Here is a 24,557-nt window from a genome sequence, read left to right as displayed (position 1 = left end):
ACAGAAATAATTTAGTTTGACACCACTTTAAGTGTTGTAGCTCCATCCTATGGAATCCTGGGACATGTAGTTTTACAAGGTCTGGGGACATGTAGTTTTACAAAGAGTGCTGGTGCCTCACATAACTACAAATCCCAGGGTTCTGTAGGATAGCACCATGGCAGTTAAAGTTGTATCAAACTGCATTATTTCTATGGTCTAGATGCACTCGTAGTCATTTTAAATTCCTATTTGTTTAGAAAATTTCACGGCTTCATTTTTGTTCCACCTTAATTCTCCTCCCTTTCTCTTCATCCTTTATGCTTCTTTTTGTTCTGCTGATAATTTTGTCCTTTTATCTCAAATGTTTCATTTTGAACTTTTGCTTTTCCCCTCTTTTCTTTTTGTAGGGCCATATCTGGCACAATGCTCTGTTCCTTTGCTCAGAATTTTGAAGGAATGCCAGGAGAAGATCTATTTATGTACTCAAGCTTCCCTTCCTTCTGTTCCCCCCTACTCATGTCTTATCAGATTGAAATCCTGTGAGCAGGGCTTGTATTTTTAGTGCAGCATATTTAATTTTAAGGTCTATTTTTATTAACAACCCCTTTGTGTTTCAGATGATGGTAGGTTATCATAATGGGACAGTTAGGGCTGTCAGAGTAGATACCACATTTTAATCAGCCATGGGCAGAGTCTGACTCTCTCAGTCACAGTTGCCTTTAGCTACTGCAAGGTGTGTAGCAAAGAGATAGAAGAGCACAGAGGCATGGGCTCTAGAGTGATGGTTGTTGACTTATTGCCTTGCATGAGTAAGCTAAAGTCAATCAAATCCAATGTTTTGCTTCCAGCAATGGTCAGCAGATAGCTCTGGGCATAACAGCACATGAAGGAGATGGCACCAGGGGCTGTCAAATACAGCTTGGCTTTTACTGCTGATCCTCATGCTTTCTTTCTTTGATGTTCCTTCTCTGTCTAAACGCACAGGCTAACTGCCCTTCCCACAATCATGTACCGGTACCTGGAGTGGATGATTATGGTTATAGACCTGGGGCCTTTTCATACTAAACAAATTTTGCAGTATGATTCCACTTTAACTGCCATGGCTGTCCTATGGAAACATGGGATTGGCAGTTTAGAGAAGGATAGTTAGAATTCTCAGCCAGAGAGCTCCAATGCCTCACCAGATTGCAGACACCAGGGTACCATAGGATGGACTCATGGCAATTAATCTGGAATCATAGTTCTATAATGGGGTAGTATAAAAGGCCCCGGGATATTCTTATAAACATGGCTCAAATACAGGAATGGAACTGCCACAAACTACATTGTGGGGAGCTGTGGGAGGGATGGCAGGAAAATCTAGAAGGGATTCACTCGCTACTTCTTTTCCCTGTGATTTGTTCCTAGTGCCTAGTACTTAGAAGTATACTGACTATATAGGGAATTTATGGTTTGAGTGTTGGACTATGACTCAGGGTTCAATTCTCCATTGGTCATTAAACCTACTTGGTGACCTTGGGCAAGTCACATGCTCTCAGCCTCAGGGGAAAGCAATGCAAACCTCCACTGCACAAATCTTGCCAAGAAAACCCCATGCTAGGGTTACCTTAGGGTCACAATAAGACAGAAACAACTTGAAGGCACACAACAACAACAATTTTAAACAAAAGTTTTTGAGGGGGAGACTGCAGCTTCTGGGATTACCCATGTCATAGCTCAATCCACATGGGGGCTGCCATGATTACGTCACACTCGCTGTGTCCAAACGGCGCGGCACATGCATGACATCTCTGCGCCGCCCCAGGCCGCTTATGGCAGCCTGGCTGTGGCACAGGAAGGATCACCGAAACAGAGCTCCTTTTTGGTGTGCGCATTGTTCCCGCAACAACCAAAGGGCTGCGGGAACGATGCCAGCGAGAAAGGGGCTGGGCGGACCCTTTCTCCCATGGCTCTCGCTCCCAGGGTGTCTAGGGCCATGAAGCCCCAAGGACACCCCTTTTCCACATCACGGAGAAGTGGTTTTTACCACTTCTCCATGGTCCGGAAAAACTCTGGATTGGAGCTGCAGGGCTGCTGGTGAGGCTGTCCTGCCTCCAACCTGGAGCAAAAAGAGGCGCCACAGACCTGCCTCTTTGGGGCAGTCTGTACCGCGCCTTTGATTGAAAGGCTCTGGATTATCCATCATGCATTTGCATACTATTTCTTTTTTTAAAAGCTGAAACCAGTGTTCATCCCCCGAATTGATGGTGCTGACTTTTATCGGTGATACTTAGTGTTAATAGAGACTGCATTTAGTCAGCCATGCACCTTCTCTCAGCCACCTTCAGTCAATGGCATGAAGTTCTAATATTATATAAAAGAGAAAGTAATTTGAAATGTTTTTGCACTCCCCCTAGGCCAGTGTAACAAAAGGCACACCCCTCTCCATACTCACACAAGTGCATGGTACTCAGAGTTGCTGGCCCAGGTATTTTGATATATGCCGAAGGCATTTCTCCCAATCCCTTCTCCCTGTCCCTGTCAGTAAAAATGTGTGCTCTTCTTTCATGATACCTACATTCTGCTGTCTGAGGCAATTGTCACACTACCCCTAATGGTAGGGCCAATTCTGCCCTCTGCCCTTATAATTGAATGGAAAATCCCATTCAAATGTTACTCGCAGGAGTAAGACAATTGTCATGGCTGAACAGACCAAGGAAGAGTCAATCTCCAAGGAAAGACCTATAAAATGTAAATATGAAGGGACATGTAAGAGGATAGGAACACATAATGGACCTAGTTTTAGATGGGGCTGTAAGCTTTTAGAAAAGCAGGATGGGGGTAATTTGATTCTATGCAAGTTGTGAAAGAAGGCCATGAACTCCCTGCTCTGCTTTATCCAGGCTAACTTTGTCAAACACATTTTACAACCTGTGAAGAGGAAGAAGCTTTGCATTTTACACATTGTGACTGAAATGTTGATAAAACATTCAGCTGAAACTAGGACACTGTTGTTCTTATTTAATTAAGCTGTAAGAATAAGTGATGTTAGCAGGTGTAATGGATGACTTTAATGCATGTTTTGGACACTGGTGAGCAAATACATGTCCGAATTCCACCCAGCTCTTTCTCCTAAAGATCTTTTTGGTAAGCTATATATAACAAGTGTATATAAGCAAACGAGACAGTGGACATATACTCATGCCATGACAATAGACAGAGAGAGAAGGAGAGAGATAAAAGTATGAGCTCTAGAAAAAGTTTGAACCCTCTATTTTTAAACTCCAATTTAATGTTCTGAATGTACTTGTTTCTTCTTTATTTTTATTACACTAATCAATTTATATTTCTGATGTTGATAAGTGATATCAGCATACACCACAGTCCAGCTCTTTTCTCTCTCATAAAAGGGTATTTATGGCCCGATACACACGGGCATGAAGCGCCGTGCTGGCACCGATTCTAGGGTTAGGGACTGTGCACCAACCACATGGTCCCTAACGCTAGTATGGCACGATGGCACAATAATGACGGTGTCCCGTCCATACAGGTGCCACCATTTTGATGTAAGTGACGCGTGGCATCTGCATGTCGCCATGTGTTGCTTACGTCACGAGTGCGCTAGTGGCGGACTTGAGATGTCACTCCGGCACCACAAAAAGAACCTGGAAATACTGGGTTCTTTTTACTCTGGAGTGACAGCGCACGGTTTGGGGGCTGTGCCATCCCTCCGGAGAAAAAATGGATGCCAGTAGGGTGCTGTTTCTCAGCAATCTGTACTGCGCCTATGAGTGTTGGTTGTTATAAAATTTCAGTAGTGGTGAACATTCAAATGTGCAGCCCATCGAAAGCAATGCAGCAAAGTCAAATTACATATACATTTGAATACCAATTTGGTTGTTTTCCTTTTAAGTTGGGCAGTTCTTCACTTAGCAAAGGATGAACATTTTGCAGATGAATTCACTGGGGGGAAAATGAGCTTTCCTCAAATTTCAGATTTAGAATGTCCAGACAAACAAAATACAGAGCTTGCCTGAAATTTCCCCAAGATTCTTCATATACACAAGAGAAGACCATCTTACAAATTACAATCTTCATTTTTGAAAATAATTTTTGAACAGTGTGACAGTTGGAACAACTAAGCAAATAAATGTCAATGGTTGTGGTGCAATAATAATAATCCAAATGCATTAATAGTGTCTGTCTCTGTCTCTTTTTCTTTTATTCAGTAAAATATGAAGAGTTATACTGTTTTTCTTTCAACCCCAAATTAAACAAAGAAGAGCGAGAACAAGGCTGGAATTTGACCAACTTGAAGGAAGAGTATAATCGCATGGGGGTTCCAAATAATTACTGGCAGATCAGTGATGTCAACAGAGATTATCGAGTGAGTTGCTGCTATTGAAGGTATAGTCTGTAGCGTAAACTGCTTGTGAGGAACATGAAGGAAGATGGCTTCCTCATTCCCTTCTTGTATCATCCTGGACCTAAAGAGCTCAGTTTGTAATGATCTTGAGCCCCAAAACCATAGTTTGTTGAATTGTGTATTTGTCTCATCGGTTAAATGTTCTACAGTGTAGTTCTACATTTCTGCTTCAATTTACCAACCAAGAATATGTAATTATATTTCCTTTTTTTTGAACAGGTGTGTGACTCATATCCCACTGAAGTATATGTGCCCAAATCAGCCACTGCCCATATTATTGTGGGAAGCTCTAAATTCCGCAGTAGGAGGCGCTTCCCAGCACTTTCCTACTTCTACAAGCAGAATAATGTAAGTGTCGATTGACATTTTAGATAATTTAATTCACTTTGCTTTCTTTGCAAGAGCCCACACATTCTGCCTGCCTAAATGACCATTTCCATATGTTTAAGGGACAAAATGGAAGAGTCTACAGCTGATGCACTGAAGGAATCCTGAGAGACCTTAGTTGCTATTCATACCAAGCATGCGTCTTGGCTTGAAAACACTGTGTGGTGTATAATGGCTACTTCCTTGAAACCAAGCCCTATGTTCGGAATGAAACAAGAAGCCCTTGAGAGCCTTATTGAGTTACCAGGATGCCAGTTGCTTATCCCTAATCTAAGACATGCTTTTATTTCTCAAGTGGCAAACCTCTGGAAGTGTTTCCTCTTTCCAAATGTTCAGTTCCATTTAGTCATACTGTTTGTTGATGTAAATATTTCTGTCCCTATTTTGCTTTCTCACAGGCTTCTATATGCAGGAGCAGCCAGCCTCTCTCAGGCTTCAGTGCTCGGTGCCTTGAAGATGAACAGATGCTACAATCCATCAGAAAGGCAAATCCAGGAAGTGATTTCATCTATGTTGTTGATACACGGCCCAAAGTAAGAGGATTCACACTCTGTTGTGTGATTATTATTTCTGAGTATCAACTGCTGTGTTCCTGAAGAGCTAGAATAGGGTGCTTGTAAAAGTATGTACGTCAAAGTGGACTGAAATGAAATAGTCGGTCTTGAATTCACATTTGAAATCAGTTAGGGAATATGGACAATTGCTGTAATCTAAATACTATAATTGCAGTAAGAGCTCTTGAATTGCACTTAAAGGGTAACTCCAAAGAGTCTTCCAACTTTGTAGACTGTAGCATACATGTCCCAATGGCTTCCTTCTGTGTGTGGTGTCAAGGGGATCAATATTCCATATTGGTGTGGGAGACTTCCATGTATATAACAACATGTTGTATACTATCAGAGAAGTTGTCAAAGACTTGCAGTAGAATTCTGCAGGGATTTGTTAAGTGTGAGTTTCCAGAATATGTGTACTGTAGTCAGAACTACAAACCTTATCATTGACTTCTGCAGTGTTACTACCTGCAACTGACTTGGCAAGTTTATTATTGTACTCAGAGCATCCAGCTTGAAAGAGTTTCTTTGCAACAGGCAGCGTAGTTGATTATTTTGGTAGCACATGAGCTGTATATTCTATGCCTGGAATATAATGCAATTTTCTCAGGTCATTCATTTTCAAAAAGTGTTCATTTTTGATGGTTCACTTATATCTCTGGTAAATCAACCACAGATCATTAAAAAAAAATCAACTTCTAGGAACATATTTGCATATTTCTATCTACTGTAGTAATGAAGAGAGATTGCCCTCTTCTGGATGAGTTGAGCAGTTGAAAGTAATACTATGTTTCAATTGCTCAAAATTTTTATTTAGTAGCTCTCAGCAAGATGGCAAGTTAAATGTTTTTATTTTAATTTTATTTTAGTGCTGCCAGTGTTAGAGTGTGCCCCACCATTAGTGTGTGCCAACAAACAAGACTATTGCTACCTTCCCTGTTCTGTTATGAAGGAAATAGGGATTGTATTGGAAGTGTTCAGAGGGCATCAGCATGAGTGTAGCGTTCAGAGACAAGTGCAAGGACTTATTGGCTGGAAACCGTCCCCCCATGGGCTAATTATCTTAAGGCGTTTCCATGTCAGGAGTATTATAATGGGCTGACATGAATATAATGGATATAGGGCATTGTTCTGTCAAACTGAGGATCACACTAGCATCAGATTTTTATTCCACTGCTATTCCAAGAAGCTCAGAGCACCACACAGAGTGATGGTACCCCTATATTTTATTTTCTGAGATAGAGTAGGATGGCTGGCCTGACATTGCCCTATAAGCTTTGTAACTGAACAGAGATTTGAATCCAAGTTTCCAAGGGATGTAGTATGTATTAAAGCCAATCACAGTATTCCATTACAGTCTAGCATGAATAGGTCCAGAGTGAGGTTAGGCAGAAACCAGCATGCTTTTCTAAGGCTGTGGTCAACAGGGGTAGTGAATATTGACTCCCTAATTGTATTCTTTTACTTTCCCCCATAGAAATAAAAGTCTGACATGACTCATATGGAGAAAGGTAAACAACAGGCATGATTCAACACAAACTAGTTTAGCATGCTGGCTCTCAGTTGTCATTACAACATACGGCATGTGATTAGAGGAAATGCCTATATATTGCCAAAATATATCTGCTCCCTCCATATATTACTGGATGTTTTTCCAGGAAAGACCAGTTCATCTGATGTTGGGATTGAACCCCTCCTGCTGCTCGCCCACCTGCCCCAAAAATCCACACTCACATAGAGCTTGGGAACATTGGTGTTAATATTAATATGTGGAGTAGTAATGTTCACACATTAGTGTTAGTACCAATGCATTAGTGTTCCCCTGCCCCTTCAAACTAAACAATCCATTCTTGGACCTGAGAAGGGCTGGAATTCTGAATCAATGGACTCTGTATTGTCAGAGATATCTGTTGTTGTGCCTTGTCTCCCATGGAAGGGCATTGCACAAGGTGGGAGCAGCCTCCAAGAAGGCTCTCTCTTGTGTCCTCACAAATGGGACTGTGGTCTTGGCGGGACCGAGAGAAAGCTTTCTTCTGAAGGTTTTAGGGCTCTAGAAGATCCATATAGGTAGATATAAGAGGTAGGAGAGATAATTCATTACTGTGAAATCACTGAGACAATTTGATAAAATTAATTGGTTAGGACTCAATACTTTAAATAGTTAAACTTAAAATTGCCATTTAAAATGAATGGGCACTGCTGAATTAAAACATGAACAATTAAAACATGGGCACTACTAGAATTAAGTATAAGAAGAAACATTAACTGTTGCTGAAAAAATCACAGTGCTGATTTTAAACAATTAAGAGAAGAAGAAAAATAAATCACTTTTAACAGACAATTTTAACAGGCTAGAAGTAAAAATTAATCTTTCTTCTCCCCCCACCAACTTGTCCCCAAGGACTCACCATTTCCATGAAAAAGAAAAAAGGGAACCTTAGAGACCCAGTGAAATAAAGAATGATTCTGTTTACTGCCCCATTGATCCCAGACTTTGAGAATTTTGTCTAGTGGTCTCTGCTTAGCCTCATTCTGGGCACCTTCATGATAAGACTGTAATGGAAGGTTTAGTCTGGCTTTAATGCATATTATGTCCTTTGGAGACCTGGTACCACATCTCTGCTCAGCAACACTTACAGGGAAACATTAGGTCAGTCAGCCTGACTTATAAAATAAAATGTGGGGGTACTATTACTGTGTATGGTGTTTGGAGAGTTTGAAATAACAGTGGGATAACAGTAAACATGTAGAATAACATTAAAAAGCCCTTAAAATTGGAGCTCCAGTTTTGCCCGAAGTAATCCCTTACTGTACATAATCATTTAACTGGTGGCTTTAGAGTAAGGATGGGCAACATGTGTTGCCACATTGCAACTTTCATAGTCCTTACTCTATGCTGCCTTAGAACAGATGGGAACTGCTGGAGATATAAGAGACAGAGATATCCATCCCTGCTTTGTGGTTTGGATTTGCAGCAAAGTTAGGATCTGATTGTGTTTTTCTTTTCTACATATTGCACATAATTTATTTATTTTATGATAACAGAATAAACATTTATCATACATTAACAGAATAATCCTTCATTTCTCTCTCCCCTCTTCTGTCCTTGCAGCTCAATGCAATGGCAAACAGAGCAGCTGGGAAGGGATACGAAAATGAGGACAATTACTCTAACATCAAGTTTCAGTTCATAGGTATTGAGAACATCCACGTCATGAGGAGCAGCCTCCAAAAAATGCTTGAAGGTAAAATTTTGCTTGTGATATATGTGGAGGGCAGTTTGAACTGCTTGCATTTCAACTATGTTCTTTGGTTTGATGAGATTCTAAGAGTTTAAAAAATATTAGTACCTCTGCATTTCAGCTGCAACTATTAATATTGTACAAAAATATGTTATGGCTCTAGTGCTAAGGTGTCAGTCCTAAGGCATTAGTTCTGTTAAATATGCTAACAAACTGCCTTAGACTAAATCAGACCACTGGTTTCTGTAGCATAGTAATATCTACTCCAGCCTTCTCCAACCTATTCCTTGCCAATGAATTGCCAGTTTGGCTTGAGATGAATGTTATTTGTAATCTGACACATGTTGAGAGCATTAGAGTGGAGAAGGCTGGTTTGCTGAAATCAGTGATTGCTTCTCAAAGCATAGCTGTTTTAGCATTCTTGCTTCCAGAGATTCCAGTAGAGTTCAAAAACAGAAGAATTCTTCTACATGCAAAGCATGATCTCTGTCACTGATTTATGATTCTTACCTGACAGTAACATAAGTGGGACTTAATTTTGATGTAACATTCAAAAGAACCATTGCCTATTTATGGTACAGGTGAGCTCTCAACCTCCACTATCCACACATATGGGACAATTCTCCCGAAGCACACCTATGTCAGCCTAATTTCATAGAATCAATTTTTCCAGGTCACTGTTCTGACAATTGCATGTCTTATTCTTGGGGGTGGGGGTGGATGGGAATTGCCTTTTTAATGTAGAAGGAAAGACTTTTCACTTGTTTCAACAATATTGCATATAAAAGTGTCGCTGGGCAGGTTCACACATGTGTGCTTATCTCTTAGCTTTTCTCTGTTTGGGCTCACATGTGTCTACAAATATGTCAAATGTACCTGGTAGTTAGCAGCACATAAACGGACTCCACTGAAAACACTGCATTTCAAGGGAAAGTGAGAAGATATAAAAATGTTCAGTGTTGTATTATACCAGTGATGGCCTGCTCACACATATGGGTTTCCACCAATTGCAGACCATGCATGAATGAGTCTTGGAGTCTGTCAACAGGATATGTTCATTTTCTCCTTTGAAAAGCATTCTGTCTTGAGGAACATGACATGATATAATGGCACAGAAAGAGTTCTTTCCTGTTACCGTGGTACCCCGGGATACGAATTGATCGCGTTACGAAATTTCCGGGATACGAAAAAGTTACATTGGAAAAAACTGTTCCGGGATACGATGTTTTTTTCGGGTTACGAATTTTTTTCGGCGCGAAATTCAAACCGCAAAGCGCGGCTGGCGGCTTTCCAGCGCTAAAAAAAGCCTTTTCGGGTTGCGAAATTACTCGGGTTACGATCGGAGCCGCGGAACGAATTAATTTCGTAACCCGAGGGACTACTGTAATACCAATGACTCATTCCTGATAATGCAGTTGTCAAGTGAACCCACTCTTTTTCATTCAACTTTTTGGAAAGAAGAGGAGGTATCATTTTCTCCTTTTTGGGATCAGGTTTATCGGTTGTGCAGATTCTGTCTTGCTTTAAGTTAAGACCTGCATAAATTGTCTATTATAACAAACCTTACTAAAGGGGTGGGGAAACTTTGACTTTTAGAAACCCTAGTCAATATAGCTAATGGTAAGGAACTTTGGAAATTGTAGCACAGAATATCTGAAGGACCCAAAGTTCCCCAAACTTACCTTAAAGAAGGGGTTCCCAACCTCTGCTCTGAATAGCCCTTAGGGCTCCGTGTGCACTTTCCAGTTGCTCTGCACCTGCTCCGGGAAAATGAAAGAAATAAAATAGAATGAAATTAAAGAATAAGAATATAGTCTTATATATACTCCTAAACACCATTAACTTGTAAGACATAGGGTAGTTCTCTTAGGGGCTCTGCCATAGAAATAAGGGCTCTGTGTGTCAAAAAGTTTGGGAGCCCCTGCCTTAAAGGATAGGGCAGGGAGAGACAAAAGAAAGGAGCTGATTTGAGCAGAATTAAGATTTGGATGTGAGAATTTACCATTCAGCCATGAAACATACTTGGGCAATTCATTCTCTTAATCTTGCCAGCCTATCTGTCTTTTTGTAAAGATAGTGTGAGATAAATTCATATAGCTGAGCCCTATAGACGAAATGTAAAAAGCAAATGAAAAATCAGACCATAATAATATAATATTTATATCCTGCCTCTCTACAAAATGCAATTGGGGTGGCTTACAAGATTAAAATATACAGTCCGAACCCTCAACCCTCCCCCCTTAAAATACAATTAAACAATGTAGAATTTAAAACATAAAACATACAGTCTTTACTTCTTTCTTTAATATTTATTGTTAAGAGGGCTAAAACTCTATCACTGCATTTTCTCTCTTTCCCATCCTTCTTTACTAGTCAGGAATAAAACAAGGTCAACTTGTGAACTGCTGAACTTGCAGGAAATTTGATCAACTTCCCCCTCCCATTCCATGTTGCTTCTGGTGCTTAAGGCTGGATCTTCCCTGCATTCTTGTCTCTGCAGATCCTTTCTGTAGATTAATGTTACCAGTGATGATACACTGATCTTGGAAACGCCAGTGGATCTAACAAGAATTTTTGCTTAGTAATAGAATTCCTTGCTAAATAAATTCACTGCTGAACTCCAGGTCAGTGGCCAACATCACTAGCTGTATATGTGACGTACGTTGGCAATTTAGGGTTTTATGGACTTTGCTTGCATAAGTGGAGAGCAAATATTGATTTTGATAGGGGTGCATAGCTCTATTTTGGCTTTATCTATGCTTTGCAAACAGGAGGCAGCCATCTCAGATCAAATCCAGTTGTTAATGGATTGCTCTCCCATCTGGTGGGTACATTAATCATTTGACAGGTTTCTTGCTGTCACTGGTCCATCCTGAGGACAGTTTTGTGAGATACCTTTTTTTAAAAAAATGGCTTTTTTTGATAGATGGTGGAAAGAACCCATAGTTGAAAGATTAGAATAATGTCTTCATTGAGGCAAGCAAAGGCTTACAAGTCAAATGCATCAGATGCTTCTTTATAGCCTGTTTGTCGATCTAGACCAATAGTGTCTAGATCGACAAATGGAGGCAAATCTTCCATGTCAGGCAGAGACAGAGCTTGAAAAGGTTCCTTTTTTTGACTATAACTTTAGAATCTCCTGGCCATGCTGGTTCTCTGAGGTTTCAGAAAGGAATTTTCCTAGTCCTATCTAGAAATACCAGGAACTTGGGACAACCTTGGAACAAAAATCTTCAAAATGATTTTCAGTTTAGCTAGAATCATAGAGTTGGAAGAGACCACAAGGGCCATCCAGTCCAAGAGACTAAGCAGCCTGCTTTTAATGTCAATCAGAATTGTTTCCTCTCTGGATTGCTCTTCATTTAAAAAAGTGGGCTTTATTGTATAGCTTAGCTCGTAACTGTTATTTTCTTCCTAAATGTATGTCTTGATTTCATTTAAAAGCACTCAGCTTTATGGTGACATGAGAAGCTTGTGGGATCTGTGATAGCCTGGTCACACTTACAAAACATTTTGCCAGAAAGATGATGAATAGCATGTGTGAACCAACACCTTCGAACACTTTATTGATGTGATATATATTTGAACATATAAAAATAATTTTAAAAAAGATTCTAATCAATTTTGCTAATTTTGCTAAGTTTGCGAACTGAGATCTCCTTCAATGAGTGATTTCCTCTGGGGGCTAGAAAATTCAGGCTGGCTGAAGCACATCAAAGCAATCATGGATGCAGGCATCTTTATCGCAAAGGTACAGTCTGTACTTCTTAACTGTAAAAGAAAATAGGGAATGTGCTGATCCAGGAAACATGGTTGTGTCCTGTGGGCTCACTGTTCCTGTAGGGGATGTATTAAGTAAGACACTGATGTGACACAGATACATTACGTTTTGGTGTGAGAGAAGGAGACAGTAGGTCCCTTGTGGAGTACTATTAAGCCAACAAGTTGTGGGCAGGATCTGTTAGCTCTTTCCAATAGCTCTGTTAGCCAACCCATGTATCTGTTCTTCATTGTATCACATTTCCAACATCCAGGATACTTTCCTACAGAGTGTTTGTTTGTGTTTACATCTATGTGGATTATTAGACAAAAACATTTCAGCTGGGACTCGAGCACTGACAAGGTACTTTAACTGTATAGCATTGCCTAGAGTCCCAGTGGCCATGCTAGTTAGGGAAGGTTGGGAACTATAAACTTTTCAATCTCTAGGAAAGAGAAGGTGATGCAGAGAAAAATGGCATAGAGCAACAAGTGTGGTGGTTGAACTGTCTTGAGTGGTCTGTGACTAATGGCTATGCTGGATGGGGACGGTGAGAATTATAGTGCTACACATATTTAGAGCACTAGGTTGAGAAAGCTGATAAAAAGCATGTGCTTCAGCGCTGAGCCATGGCCTCTCCCCAAGTAATTGTCATCCTTTAAAGTAGCTATAGTATTTTGGTCTGCTTTCTCCCACAACTTTTCATCTCTTTGAGAGAAAGAGTGTTCAGTAAGGAACAGAGAGTAAGCTCTGGTGCCACAACAAAATGCCATTCCCAGAATTTCGTAGCATAGAGTCATGGCAGTTAAAGTGGGGTCAAACCGGATTATTGCTCCAGTGCAGATGCAGCCTAAGAGAATGTTACTTATTTGCCTACATACATCTTTTCTCCTTCTCTTTTTTAAAAGGCTGTGGCTGAAGAAGGTGTGAGTGTTCTTGTTCACTGTTCTGATGGATGGGACCGGACATCTCAAGTTTGCTCTGTAGCAAGCCTTCTGTTAGACCCATATTATCGAACTATGAAAGGCTTTATGGTAAGCGTGCTGGCTTTGGCTTATGGGAAGTTATGTACTCTATAATTAATTGAATGAGGGGGAGGGGAGGTGTTTCTTATACACTAGAGCAGTGATTACCAAACGCTGGTCCTCCAAGTGTTTTGGACTTCTGCCCCCAGAATCATAGACTATTGACCAAGATGGCTGAGGTTTCTGGGAGCTGAAGTCTGAAACGCCTGGAGGACCAGTATTTAGGTGATCACTGCACTACAGGATGATGGAAGTAGTCTAAGTATCTATGAGATAGGACTGTCAGTCTAGACTGATGGAGAAAATCGGTTTTTGCTTGCTTATAAATGCAGGTGTTTTTCATTGGATGGCTCTGACATTCTTTTTTTCTCATTTTAGGTATTAATTGATAAAGACTGGGTTTCATTTGGCCATAAATTTAATCATAGGTAAATATAATTTCATATAAATAGATTTTGTGAGGCTAAATGCACTTGAAGATGACTTCTTTGCTTCCAGACACTAAATGAACAGTGCTTTCTGAGTAATGTACATTGCCCTTATGAGTTATTTCTGTATGGAGGGATCTTTGGCCCTCCAGACATTTTGGCTTAAAACATCTATAAATCCTTACCATTGGCTATGCCAGATATGGCTGACAGCAGCTTTAGGCCAAAACACCTGATGGGCCAGATGTTCTCCAGGCCTGAGATAGACCTTTCATTTGTTCTGTCTTTACCTACCAGCAAATGCATTTGTTCTGTCCTGTGTACCAACAACTATAGCTTTGACTAGAAACAACAGTGTTCCCAAACTTTGACTGCAGTGATGGCAGAAGATTAGAAGCAATTGCTTTCTACATGGCTATACCAGCTATGCCTTTTCCACAATGATAAAACCAACATCAGCCAAGGCATAATGTTGTAAAGTAAATGGGTTGACACAGATATAATCCTAAAACAGACAGCAAGCTAATTCTTAGTGGCATCACAGTTCAATAGGATCATGAGGAAGGCACAATTTGCTTTCATAGGAGACCTGACATATTTTTTAGTGCATTGACTGTCTTAAATAGTATTTTTTGACTTGGATCATGTAGTCTCTCTTCAGTGCACAGAATGGATCCGAGTTCAGTGCATTTTCCTATTTAAAGAGGGTGGAGAGTGAGAAGTTGACTTTTGACATTTTTTGCTTCCTTCAGTAGCTCCCAACTCTTTCCTCTAATGCTGTTTTGGAGGGTTTCCTAGGATTCTGGAGCTAGTTCCCTGACAGCATCGTAGGTTGAAGAGGAAAATAGGAATCTTCATCTCATGAAGCATGGATGGTGCTGTGTATGTTTTTTAGCAATACCTGGCAGAGATGTAATAACTATTTGCAGATGTTATCATCTTCAATGAGGAATTGTGTCTTGATGCATCAAGACTCTCTGTGGAGAAAATTATTAATTGCTATATGGGTTTTCACGTTTTGAGAATGTCTTGTGGAAAAAATTGGGCTTTTAATGCTAATACACTGTTTTCTGTGCAAAAAGGGGAGTTACAAAGGAAACCGCACAAAAAACAACATTTTCCATGGGGGGGGGGGGCGGGGGGAATTTAATGCAAAAACCAAGGGTTTTTTTTTGTACAAATGAATTTTTTGGGGGAAAATTCAAAGTGTACAATATAATAGAACATTACAAAAACTAAAGTCACCCAGTGGGTAAGAAAATGGCGAAATGATATGTTCTTGGTGTGAGAATGAAATAAGTGCAGATTTACATAATTAGTTTGTAAGCCTTATGGTTGCCATGAGGTTTATCTGTCACTGCCATTTTTACCTGAGTATTTTGGGAGAGAAGTTGCTGACAGGGACAGCTTGGAAGGTTGTAACATTCCTCAGATAAAATATCTAAATTGGAGTTATGACATAATTTAGTTTAAAACACTTTTATCTAGAGCAGCCCTATTAAGAATTTGGCAGCATTCAGTTAACTCATTATTATGTTGTAATTGTATATATTTAGCTATACACACACACACACACACACACACACACACACACACACACACAATGGGCCCTTCCCTTATGCAAGGGATCCATTCCAGACCCCACTGCGCAAGGGAAATACCGCATATGGTGGAGCCCCATTAAGAACAATGGGACTTGTGCCCGTGGTGCAACGTGGCGTGTGTCCCATGGGTGCGCACACCATTGCTTTTCCCGGTGCGGCTTTTAGCATATGCTGAAAGATGCATATAATGCACATCAGCCATGAAACCCATTGGCTGACCTTGGGCAAGTCACATTTTTCAGCCCCGGGGAATAAATAAATCCCTCTCTGAACAAATCTTGCCAAGGAAACCCTATTATAGATTCGCCTTAGGATTAGCATAAATTGGAAACGACTTGAAGGGACACAGCAGCAACATATATATACATATATATATTTCCCCACGAAGAAACTTTGCTATACTCTTATATTTGAACATTCTCTGGTTTTATGTGAATCAAATGTCTGTGTTTTATCTAGCATACTGTCATACATACATCAAGGCAGATTTAGGCAAAATTATACACTTTACCTTAGCATTAAGGTGGGAATAATGACAAAACACTGTTTTAAAAAACAAAAGAAGAAAAATATTAAACTGAAATTTAGAGCTGATCTGCAGTGGCAGCTGGAGGCTCCATTGTCAGTGAGTCAGTGAATGTGCTCAGTTTTTCAGTCTAAACTTTAAAGAAGCTATCCAAGGAGCTGCACCCTGTTCCCAGAATATATTTAGCAACTTGGATCTGTCCTTTAAAATGTAGACCATAATCCAAAACAGATTCGCACTCACTACCCAACATCAGATCCACCTACCACCATGGACTTGCTGTGATACAAATTCCCATTAATTTCCAAGAACTCACATTTTTCCTTTCCTCTTTGGGTTAGGTATGGCAATTTAGATGGAGACCCAAAAGAAATATCTCCAGTCATTGATCAGTTCATCGAATGTGTTTGGCAGCTTATGGAACAATTTCCTTGTGCCTTTGAATTCAATGAAAGGTTTCTGATCCATATACAGCATCATATCTATTCCTGCCAATTTGGGAACTTCCTGTGCAACAGTCAGAAGGAGAGGCAAGAGTTGAAGTAAGGAAGTCTTATATCTTAATATCTTAATCTTAATACAATACGTCATCCAGTATTTTGCAGGGTTTTTTTTCAATGAACGGAAGACTGCTAAAAGCCAGGCATAAAACCATGCATGTTTTTGGTCAGCAACTTCCATGTTAAATGCAAACAGCATTGCAATTATTTCTTTACTATTTATTAAAAATATGTTTTAGGTCACCTTTGAGGGTCAAAGTCCACTTAAGGTGGCTTATATAGTGAAACCCAAATATTATAATAGGGGGTGAGGAGAGAAGAAACATCAGTAAATAGCCAACATATCCATCACAGAACATGAAAAAACATTGCAGCTAACCACCCTTCAAAAGAAAACCCATGTCAGCAGAAAAACAAAGAAAACAGTCTTGTCAGAGTGGCAGGGACTGTATGATAATATATCTTCTTGAAAAATGGAAGGGATCAGAATTTTGCCGTGGTTTGTAAAAGTTCTTGTAAAAGTTCACTGTCCTGGGCATATTTCCTTATTTTCCAGATTTATTGTCTCTAAAAAAAAAGTACTGGGTGGTATAGGTTTGGTGGAGGAATATTTCAGCAAGCTCTCATCCATGTTTTACAAGACTACAGTTCCCAGGATGCCATGTGTGTGTGTGGGGGGGGGGTTGCATCCACACTGCAGAAATAATCCAGTCTGACACCACTTTAACTGCCATGGCTCAATGCTATGGAATTCTGGGAAATGTTGTTTTGTGACACAATTAGCCACCTCTGCCGGAGTGCTCCGGTGCCATAACAAACTACAGTTCCTAGAATTCCATAGCACTGAGCTATGGCAGTTAAAGTATAGCTGTTCCTTTTATAGCATAACATCTGGCAATTCATTGTGTTTCCAGTGTTGTGAGAAATGTCTTCAATAGTTCTAAAAAGTATTGAGGAATCACATGAAAGGATTTGGAATCATTTTTCTATCATTACCTGAGTTCTAGCCATCCTAAATGTAGACCTACTTTCTCAACATACAGCTATAAAGTTGGGGTTGAATGGAAACTTGAGCAATTCATGGATTTCTCTTTTAAATTAACTCTCAGGATTCAAGAGCGAACCTATTCACTTTGGGCTCACTTGTGGAAGAACCGTGTTGATTATGTGAATCCTCTGTATAGGGAAGACCATAATAGGACCCTGCATCCAAAGTCAGCCCCCTGCCATTTTATCTACAAGTAAGTGACTTTCTTGACATTAGTTGTTCTGTAAAGGAAAATATTGATACAAAGTGCCATTCTTAATTTTCTCAGTTTCATTCTAGTTTGTGAGCAGATGTTAGAAGATGTATAGCCATATAGTATTATTTGATAAACTGACTCTAAACTTTATGCCATGCCACTGGATTATTCCCCAAAATAAGCTGAGACCCAAATCACAAAGAAATTCCTGATAATGTCTCTCTGAAAGTCACATTTTCCTATTTAAACAGACTTTATGTGAAATGATGAGGCTGTTGGTACACAGTAGGTTCATGTTACAGTTGATCTGGAACAGGGTTTTTCAATATCTAGGGTACATTACCCTTATAATGAAAATAGGGTTGCCAAAGCAAATATTGGAGAGAGCTTCTGTACCTTCAATAGTTGTTTAGAAGAGGGAGTTTTCCACAGGTGTTATTTGTCACACAACTGTTAGTTAGCAACCAACACTTGCTGAAATTCCCTCTCTTACCCAACCATCTGAAGGTACAGGAGCCATCTCCATTTTCAGTCTAGTAACCCTAATTGAAAAAGTTGGCCATAATGATGCCATGTCTGATTTTAATTTATCATTCAGGGAGGTGATTTCTCTTCGGTTACAAGGACATAAATAGAACCATGTTTGTTCAGGCCAAAGGGCTAAGCTAGTTTGGGTGGTGATTTCTCTTCAGCTGAAAACTTTAAAAGAGCCCTGCTTGTACAGACTAAAGGTCTATGTCAGGGTTGGGACATTTGCATCCCTCAGTCTCTTCTTTTGCACCTCTCCTACTGCCCTCAGATTTTTTTTAAATGACAGTGTGATGCAGCAAATTGCTAAATGTGCTAGTGAATGGGATAAAAAATGCACAACAGTCGATATTATAGTGAATGCAATAGTCATTTAGTTCCTTTTAATTCAGTATGCATAGTCTATGGCTAGAAGTCTGTTGGCCAATCCCAACTAAGGATGAGCAGGTTGCATGTGTGAATAGCAATAGAAATGCAAAACTTGTGGGTATGGTAATGAGAATTTAAAACATTCTGTATTTTATACACACAGAGTGTTCAAATAATGCATGCTTTTACCAAAATTTGAAACTATAACTTGATAACTACAGAGAGAAGCAAAAATGAAAAACTGTAATGTTAAAAAGTATTTCATTACTAATTTTCTTATCAGGGAGCGGTAATTCTGCCCTTTTTATTTCCTTGTTACCTTGGTAAGGGAATTTAATCTTTAAAATCAATTTGAAGTAAGCAGTGTCTTTTGAGAACAGAACTCAAGTATTATAGACCTGGGAACAGGGAGCGGGGATGCAGGCACTGAGGGCTATCATTAGAACCTATAGTGTTACAGAGCTTCCCAAAATAGTTTCTCAAGCCCTTTCTAGACACCTCCATTCTGAATCCAAGTCTGACTGTTACTTAACCCAGCCACTGACCTGCTTATGTGCACGCAAATGACTTGTGACCACATATAACCAGAGGAATTAGGCAACACGGCAGATCAGTCTCGCTCAAATTTGCCACAACATGACATACAATTGACACCTCCCCTTCTCTGAAATTTAAATGCAGACTAACTGAGTAACTGTTATCTTGCAATCTGTGACAGCAGACAAAACACACTGTGGCAACTATTGGCTAAGGATTACATAAGAAGGTAATGGCTTAGATTGAACATCAAGTGCTCCTTCTTCTTAAGGCTCTATACCAGAGACCAGATTTCCAGGTGTGCCTTAACCCACATGAATGGGTTCATTCTATGAATTGTGCCATTCATTTTACTTGAGGTCTCTATGCTGAGCTCATAGAGAATTAGCACCTTCTTTCTGAATTAGGGGTAGGCAACTGTGGAAGGCTATAGGATTGCATTAGCCCCACAGGACACTTTGGTGCAGCACACACCCACCCTGAAAAATTAACTTGTTTTACCCCAGCTACCCCCTAGGAGAATAAAGGGAGCATTTTAATAATAGTTTTGGGCCTTCCTGAGCCACGTTAGGCCCAGAAGAGTCTTTTTTTAACAGCAGGAAATAAGCAGAATTTACTTCTCTTGCAGTGCTTTTTCAAAAAAAACATCTCTTGGACCAAATGTAATGTAGTCATAGCTCCTAGAGTGCATTTTGTGGTTGCATTTTGCCCACTCCTGTTCTAAATGAATTGGGCAGCTTTTGCAATTGGAGAGTTTTGTGGGTATATCCAAGTTGCTACATCCATGACAGTGCAGTGAAGCAGGGATAGTTTGTTTAGGAACAAAACATCTGATCCTTTAATCTACCTAAATTCCTTCTCCTATTTTTCTTTCTTACTTTCCTGTCCTGTATTAGATGATCTCAGAGGCAAGGTACAAATCACTTAAGATGATCTAAACAAATTAAAGATGAATCAAAACAAAATAAAACCCATATTCTGACTGACAGATCACAAACCAAGCCACGAGCTCACTACGCTTAGGTGAAAAAAGCCAAGTTTTAATTTGGCATTGATAAAAGTATAAGGCAGTGCCAGTGTCAAGGGGAAGGCATTCCAGAACTAGAGCATCATGATAGGTATGAGTGCCTTTATTAGCTGGAATATATGATGGCATCAGAATTTGAGCATCATTCATCCAAACTGAGAACTACTTTCCCAGACTGAAATATTCCAGATTCAGGGAAATACATGTGCCAGTTTTAATTCTGATAATGTTTTCTGTTAATTTTGTGGCTATCATAGCACAGAGACCAGGGTACAGTCTTATTTAAGAGTTTGGGCTGTTATTATCTACCTACGTACCCAGGACTAAGCTCAGTGGGACTTATTTCAGAGAAGGCACATGTAGAATTGCTCTGCAGGTCTCATAGGTTTATTCTTATTCCTCTTCTATGTTCTAGGTTCTGGAGTGGAATGTATAACCGCTTTGAAAAAGGGTTGCACCCTCGGCAGTCTGTTACAGAGTACTTGATGGCAGTAAAAGAAGAAACACAGCAATTAGAGGAAGAGCTGGTGGTCCTAGAAGAGGTAAAGGCCCTTGGTTTCATGAAGTCATTTGGATGCCCAAGCCATAGGCTAACTCTGGTTTTGTACACTGAATGCACCAAATGGTCTCACATTTGGCCATTGCTTTCTGCATCAGTAGGTGCACAGCTCAAGTTCAAAGAAACCCATAGAAGCATCACTAACATGTGGATTTGCCTACACTGGGTCACCAGTCCATGATAATCACAGTGATAGCTTCTGACAGTGTTATTTTCTTTTTCTTGAGGGACGTCTCTGCTGTTGGCAATGGTAGGTGATGTACCTCTATTTTGTTACGGTGCCAGTAGATGCTATGAATTGAGCCAATAGGGCTTGGATCAAGCCTATATTACTTTCAGTTGATTAGAAATAAGCAATGAGTGTCTATTTGACCAAATTGTCCCAGCTGACAGGGAAGCTAACTATAGGCAATTCCAAATTACTTATTGCAGTGTTTCATAAGGATACCCCGTGTTTCAAAAATTTGTCAGGTAAGCCTGGATGGTTCTTTGTTGCATAAGCTGTTTTCAAACCAATCATCTTTTATCTTTTTCTCATATTGGTAGTCCATTGCTGGAGTGCTAGACATTTTTTGGCAAACCAAAAGGTAGAGATGGAAACCCAATTCAGTGTTATTCATTTCCTGGTTAAAAATGGGTTCCCCACTTATTATTTGGTCAGGAAGAATAATGCAGTGGTGATAATTTTGTGCAGTTTTCATACAGTATTTGCACACCCCATCTGCATAGAAATACATATGGGTTATGTGAAATATTGTGGGGGAGTTGTGCATGTAACTGGATCTAAAAGGATGAAGCAATGGAAAATACTGCCAAAGAACTTACAAAATTTCAGCAGACATATACTGTGTTTCATACTAAAGGCTGAATGGATGAGATTTTCGGTGACTCTGTGTGTCAGTGCTTCCAGGACAGCTTACACTCCTCACTTTCACCAGGGTTTCTTTTTTTTAAATAAGAATTATAGTACAGAACTTACATTGAACTGTGGATAAGTCTACTCAGGTTTTTTGGTTCAATTTTTAACTGAAATTTCTAGACTTATACATGAGCATATATAGTATATGGGGATGAATGACTCCTGTTTCTTATCTTGCAGAGGTTGGCAAAGCTTACAAAAGTGCAATTAAATAATGGTGAAGCAAAGACAAAACAACAATATGGAAGCACCGGCTTTGGACACTCTACCTCTAATGACAGCATAGCCAATACTCCCCAAGACTATACTGGCAATCTAAAATCATTTCCCTCCCGGAGTCCTTCTCAGGGAGATGAAGACTCAGCCCTGATTCTTACACAAGATAATCTGAAAAGCTCAGATCCAGATCTTTCAGCCAACAGTGATCAGGAATCAGGGGTGGAGGATATGAGCTGTCGATCACCTAGTGGAGGGGGATGTTTGCCCAGTGAAGAGAGCGCCAAAGATCGAGATTCAGATGAAGCTGTTTGCCTCACTGTCTGAAATGGCAGCTGGTCAGTAGGTAATAGAAGGTTGTCTGTGTAAAGTCCAAAGAACAGGAGCTCTGCACTTAAAAAGCCCCTATGTAACAAAGTTGTAAACAACGTTAAACAGGAAATAACCTCTCATATTTAGAACAATCATGTACTTACTGAATTGCCTTCATCTAATGTTATTAGTCCACATAACCATGTGAAATATTTATATTTTATTTCTTTGATGTTTGATCAGTGCTTAGTTTATCAATCATACTATCTTTCCAAAGACTCATCAAAAGAACATGTTTATGTAAACCATGCCAAAAAAAACCCCAAAACCCTCACACATCTGAATGCAAACTTTCTCCTCTACACCAATATATATACTGTATATCAAAAACAAGCAAATGACTTATGAAAATATTTCTTCCTTGTCTTGAATTCTTGGAAGATTTAATAGCTTTGTCATTTATGTATTTAAAATATTGCTGGACAAAGGTGAAGTCCATTTAGTGATGATCATTGCTGAGCACAGAAAATTAAAAGTTAAAACAGTCAAATCAAGTGCAAGATCATTCTTTTATTCCATAGTCTGATGGCATATGAACATTACCAGGATATCTGAGTTTCATACCAGCTTAAATGCTGGTACTTCTCCCAGTGAAATTTTAGTTTGATGAAATCACTCAGCTCCATTGACTTTCAGAATTTCCAGTGACCCATCCATGTGCCCTAGTGCCTCTGAGAGATAAGCAAATTTAGGTTTTGAGATTGCAGCATCATTATTTGAAACCAAGTATCTCAAGAAATAAAGCCCTTTCATAACTATTCTATTTTATAAGGGTAACAGTTTAGAGCTGTAGTATAGTGGTTAGAGGGAAGTCTGTAATCTGGAAGAGATACAACTCAAATCCCTGGTTCCACATGAAACTCACTTGGGTGACCTTGGGCCAGTCATGTCCTGCTATGAGGAGTAATTGACAGTGCAGTGGAGACTCATGTATGATCAATGGAAAAAAGGTAGGATATAAATAAAGCAAAGCTTAAAATGGAGTTAGAGGAATTTGCCTTGATGGTTATGAACAAATGATAGAAGAGCCAGGAGTTTCTGATGAAATAACCTTTCTCTGTATTTTAGTTTCTGGTGAAAGAACTTTTCTGTATTTTATATTTCCTCATGACCTTACAAAAACCCACATGCCTTGCAAAGAGTTGTTGAATCTGCTTTAGCTACCTGAGTCCTGGAATCCAACCTGTTTACGGAGCACGAATAAGGTAGCAATGAAGCAATTGAATTCAAACATGAAGGATGCTCATTCACTTTGCAAACTCTAAAGTGGCGTTCTCAGCTACTTCAAAGGACATTAGTTCCTTGTCAGTGACAATCCAAGTGAAAATACAAACATTTTTCAGCCTGCTCCTCCTGTGAGTAAAAATTCCAGCTGAAAAACACAAGTCTCCTTGGAGGAACCAACGGCCAAAGTTGGGTTCTCATGACCCACATTAATCATTATCATGTGATAAAATCTTAACTAGGTCATCTAGATTTATATGATTTTGAGGCAGAGATTCTTTGAACCTGCACCTTTAACCAATAAACTTTAATGTTCAGGGAGTCCAAATCAGGATCCAGGAATAATATTTATTCATTTTTCTCTGAAAATACTTTTGTCTCTTAACTTGGCTCTAAAATTATGTTTTGGACCTCAGATGGACAAAAAGTATATCTTTGCCAGGGACCTAACTATAGCTAGCTAAAAATCACGATGAAAAAAGGGCAAATTGTGAAAAGAGAAAAATTTGCCTTTCACCAATGGGATATATCCAATAGCAGTAGAAAGGGAGGGATTTTCAGTTTTTTCTCCTTCCTGCAGTGTCATATCTTTGCCTCAGAAGATTGGGGCCCTTCCTGTTCAGCACAAGTTGAATTGTCCCTTCTTCAATCTGATGGATGAGGAGCAACATTTAGATACCACTCATGTCACATGGCATGGTGAATAGTAATGTCTCCACATACATAAAGTTGAACCAGATGGCTTGTAGTTGGGGAAGATGGAGTAAGCTGGAAGATAGCTTCAAACAAGTCCCGTCTTGACAGGGGAAGTCAGGATTGGGCAAAATAATTGGTACTTTCGTCAAAGGACAAAATGGTGCCCCCCTAACATCTGTTCCACATACAGAAAGTAGACTTCCAGTTGAATCTTTCTTCAGTACTGATGATAAGATTGCTTTTTGTAAAAACCAATTCTCAGATCTAGTGACCAAGGTAAGTGATGCAGCCCATAGAGCTCTGTTCTCTAACAAGGAGGTATGGCCAGGAACCATATGTCTCAAGCAGCTGGCCCCTGTGAAGGTGGCCCCACTCTGCTATTCTAATAGTGTGGCTGGCTCTGGACCCATTGCACTCGACATTCCATTGAATCCATCAGCTCTCAAGCCATCAGTG

At 39.8% G+C, this 24,557-nt stretch overlaps 1 protein-coding gene across 1 annotated transcript in view; it reads left to right on the top strand.

The window, feature by feature from the left end:
• Positions 1–22,664, top strand: part of MTMR7 (myotubularin related protein 7) — a 47,164-nt gene extending 24,500 nt beyond the window's left edge. Inside the window, exons 4-14 of the mRNA XM_042470538.1 lie at positions 4,191–4,348; positions 4,607–4,735; positions 5,173–5,307; positions 8,438–8,570; positions 12,209–12,318; positions 13,236–13,361; positions 13,731–13,780; positions 16,252–16,452; positions 17,520–17,651; positions 20,531–20,657; positions 21,774–22,664. Coding sequence (XP_042326472.1) covers positions 4,191–4,348; positions 4,607–4,735; positions 5,173–5,307; positions 8,438–8,570; positions 12,209–12,318; positions 13,236–13,361; positions 13,731–13,780; positions 16,252–16,452; positions 17,520–17,651; positions 20,531–20,657; positions 21,774–22,136 — 1,664 coding nt within the window. The 3' untranslated portion in view covers positions 22,137–22,664. The remainder of the gene's footprint in view (positions 1–4,190; positions 4,349–4,606; positions 4,736–5,172; positions 5,308–8,437; positions 8,571–12,208; positions 12,319–13,235; positions 13,362–13,730; positions 13,781–16,251; positions 16,453–17,519; positions 17,652–20,530; positions 20,658–21,773) is intronic.
• The last annotated feature ends 1,893 nt before the right edge of the window (positions 22,665–24,557 follow it).

This window comes from Sceloporus undulatus, chromosome 5 (genome assembly GCF_019175285.1).
Source record: "Sceloporus undulatus isolate JIND9_A2432 ecotype Alabama chromosome 5, SceUnd_v1.1, whole genome shotgun sequence".
Classification (NCBI taxonomy): domain Eukaryota; kingdom Metazoa; phylum Chordata; class Lepidosauria; order Squamata; family Phrynosomatidae; genus Sceloporus; species Sceloporus undulatus.
The sequence above is the reverse complement of the archived record's forward strand: the minus strand, read 5'-3'. Positions and strand labels throughout refer to the sequence as shown.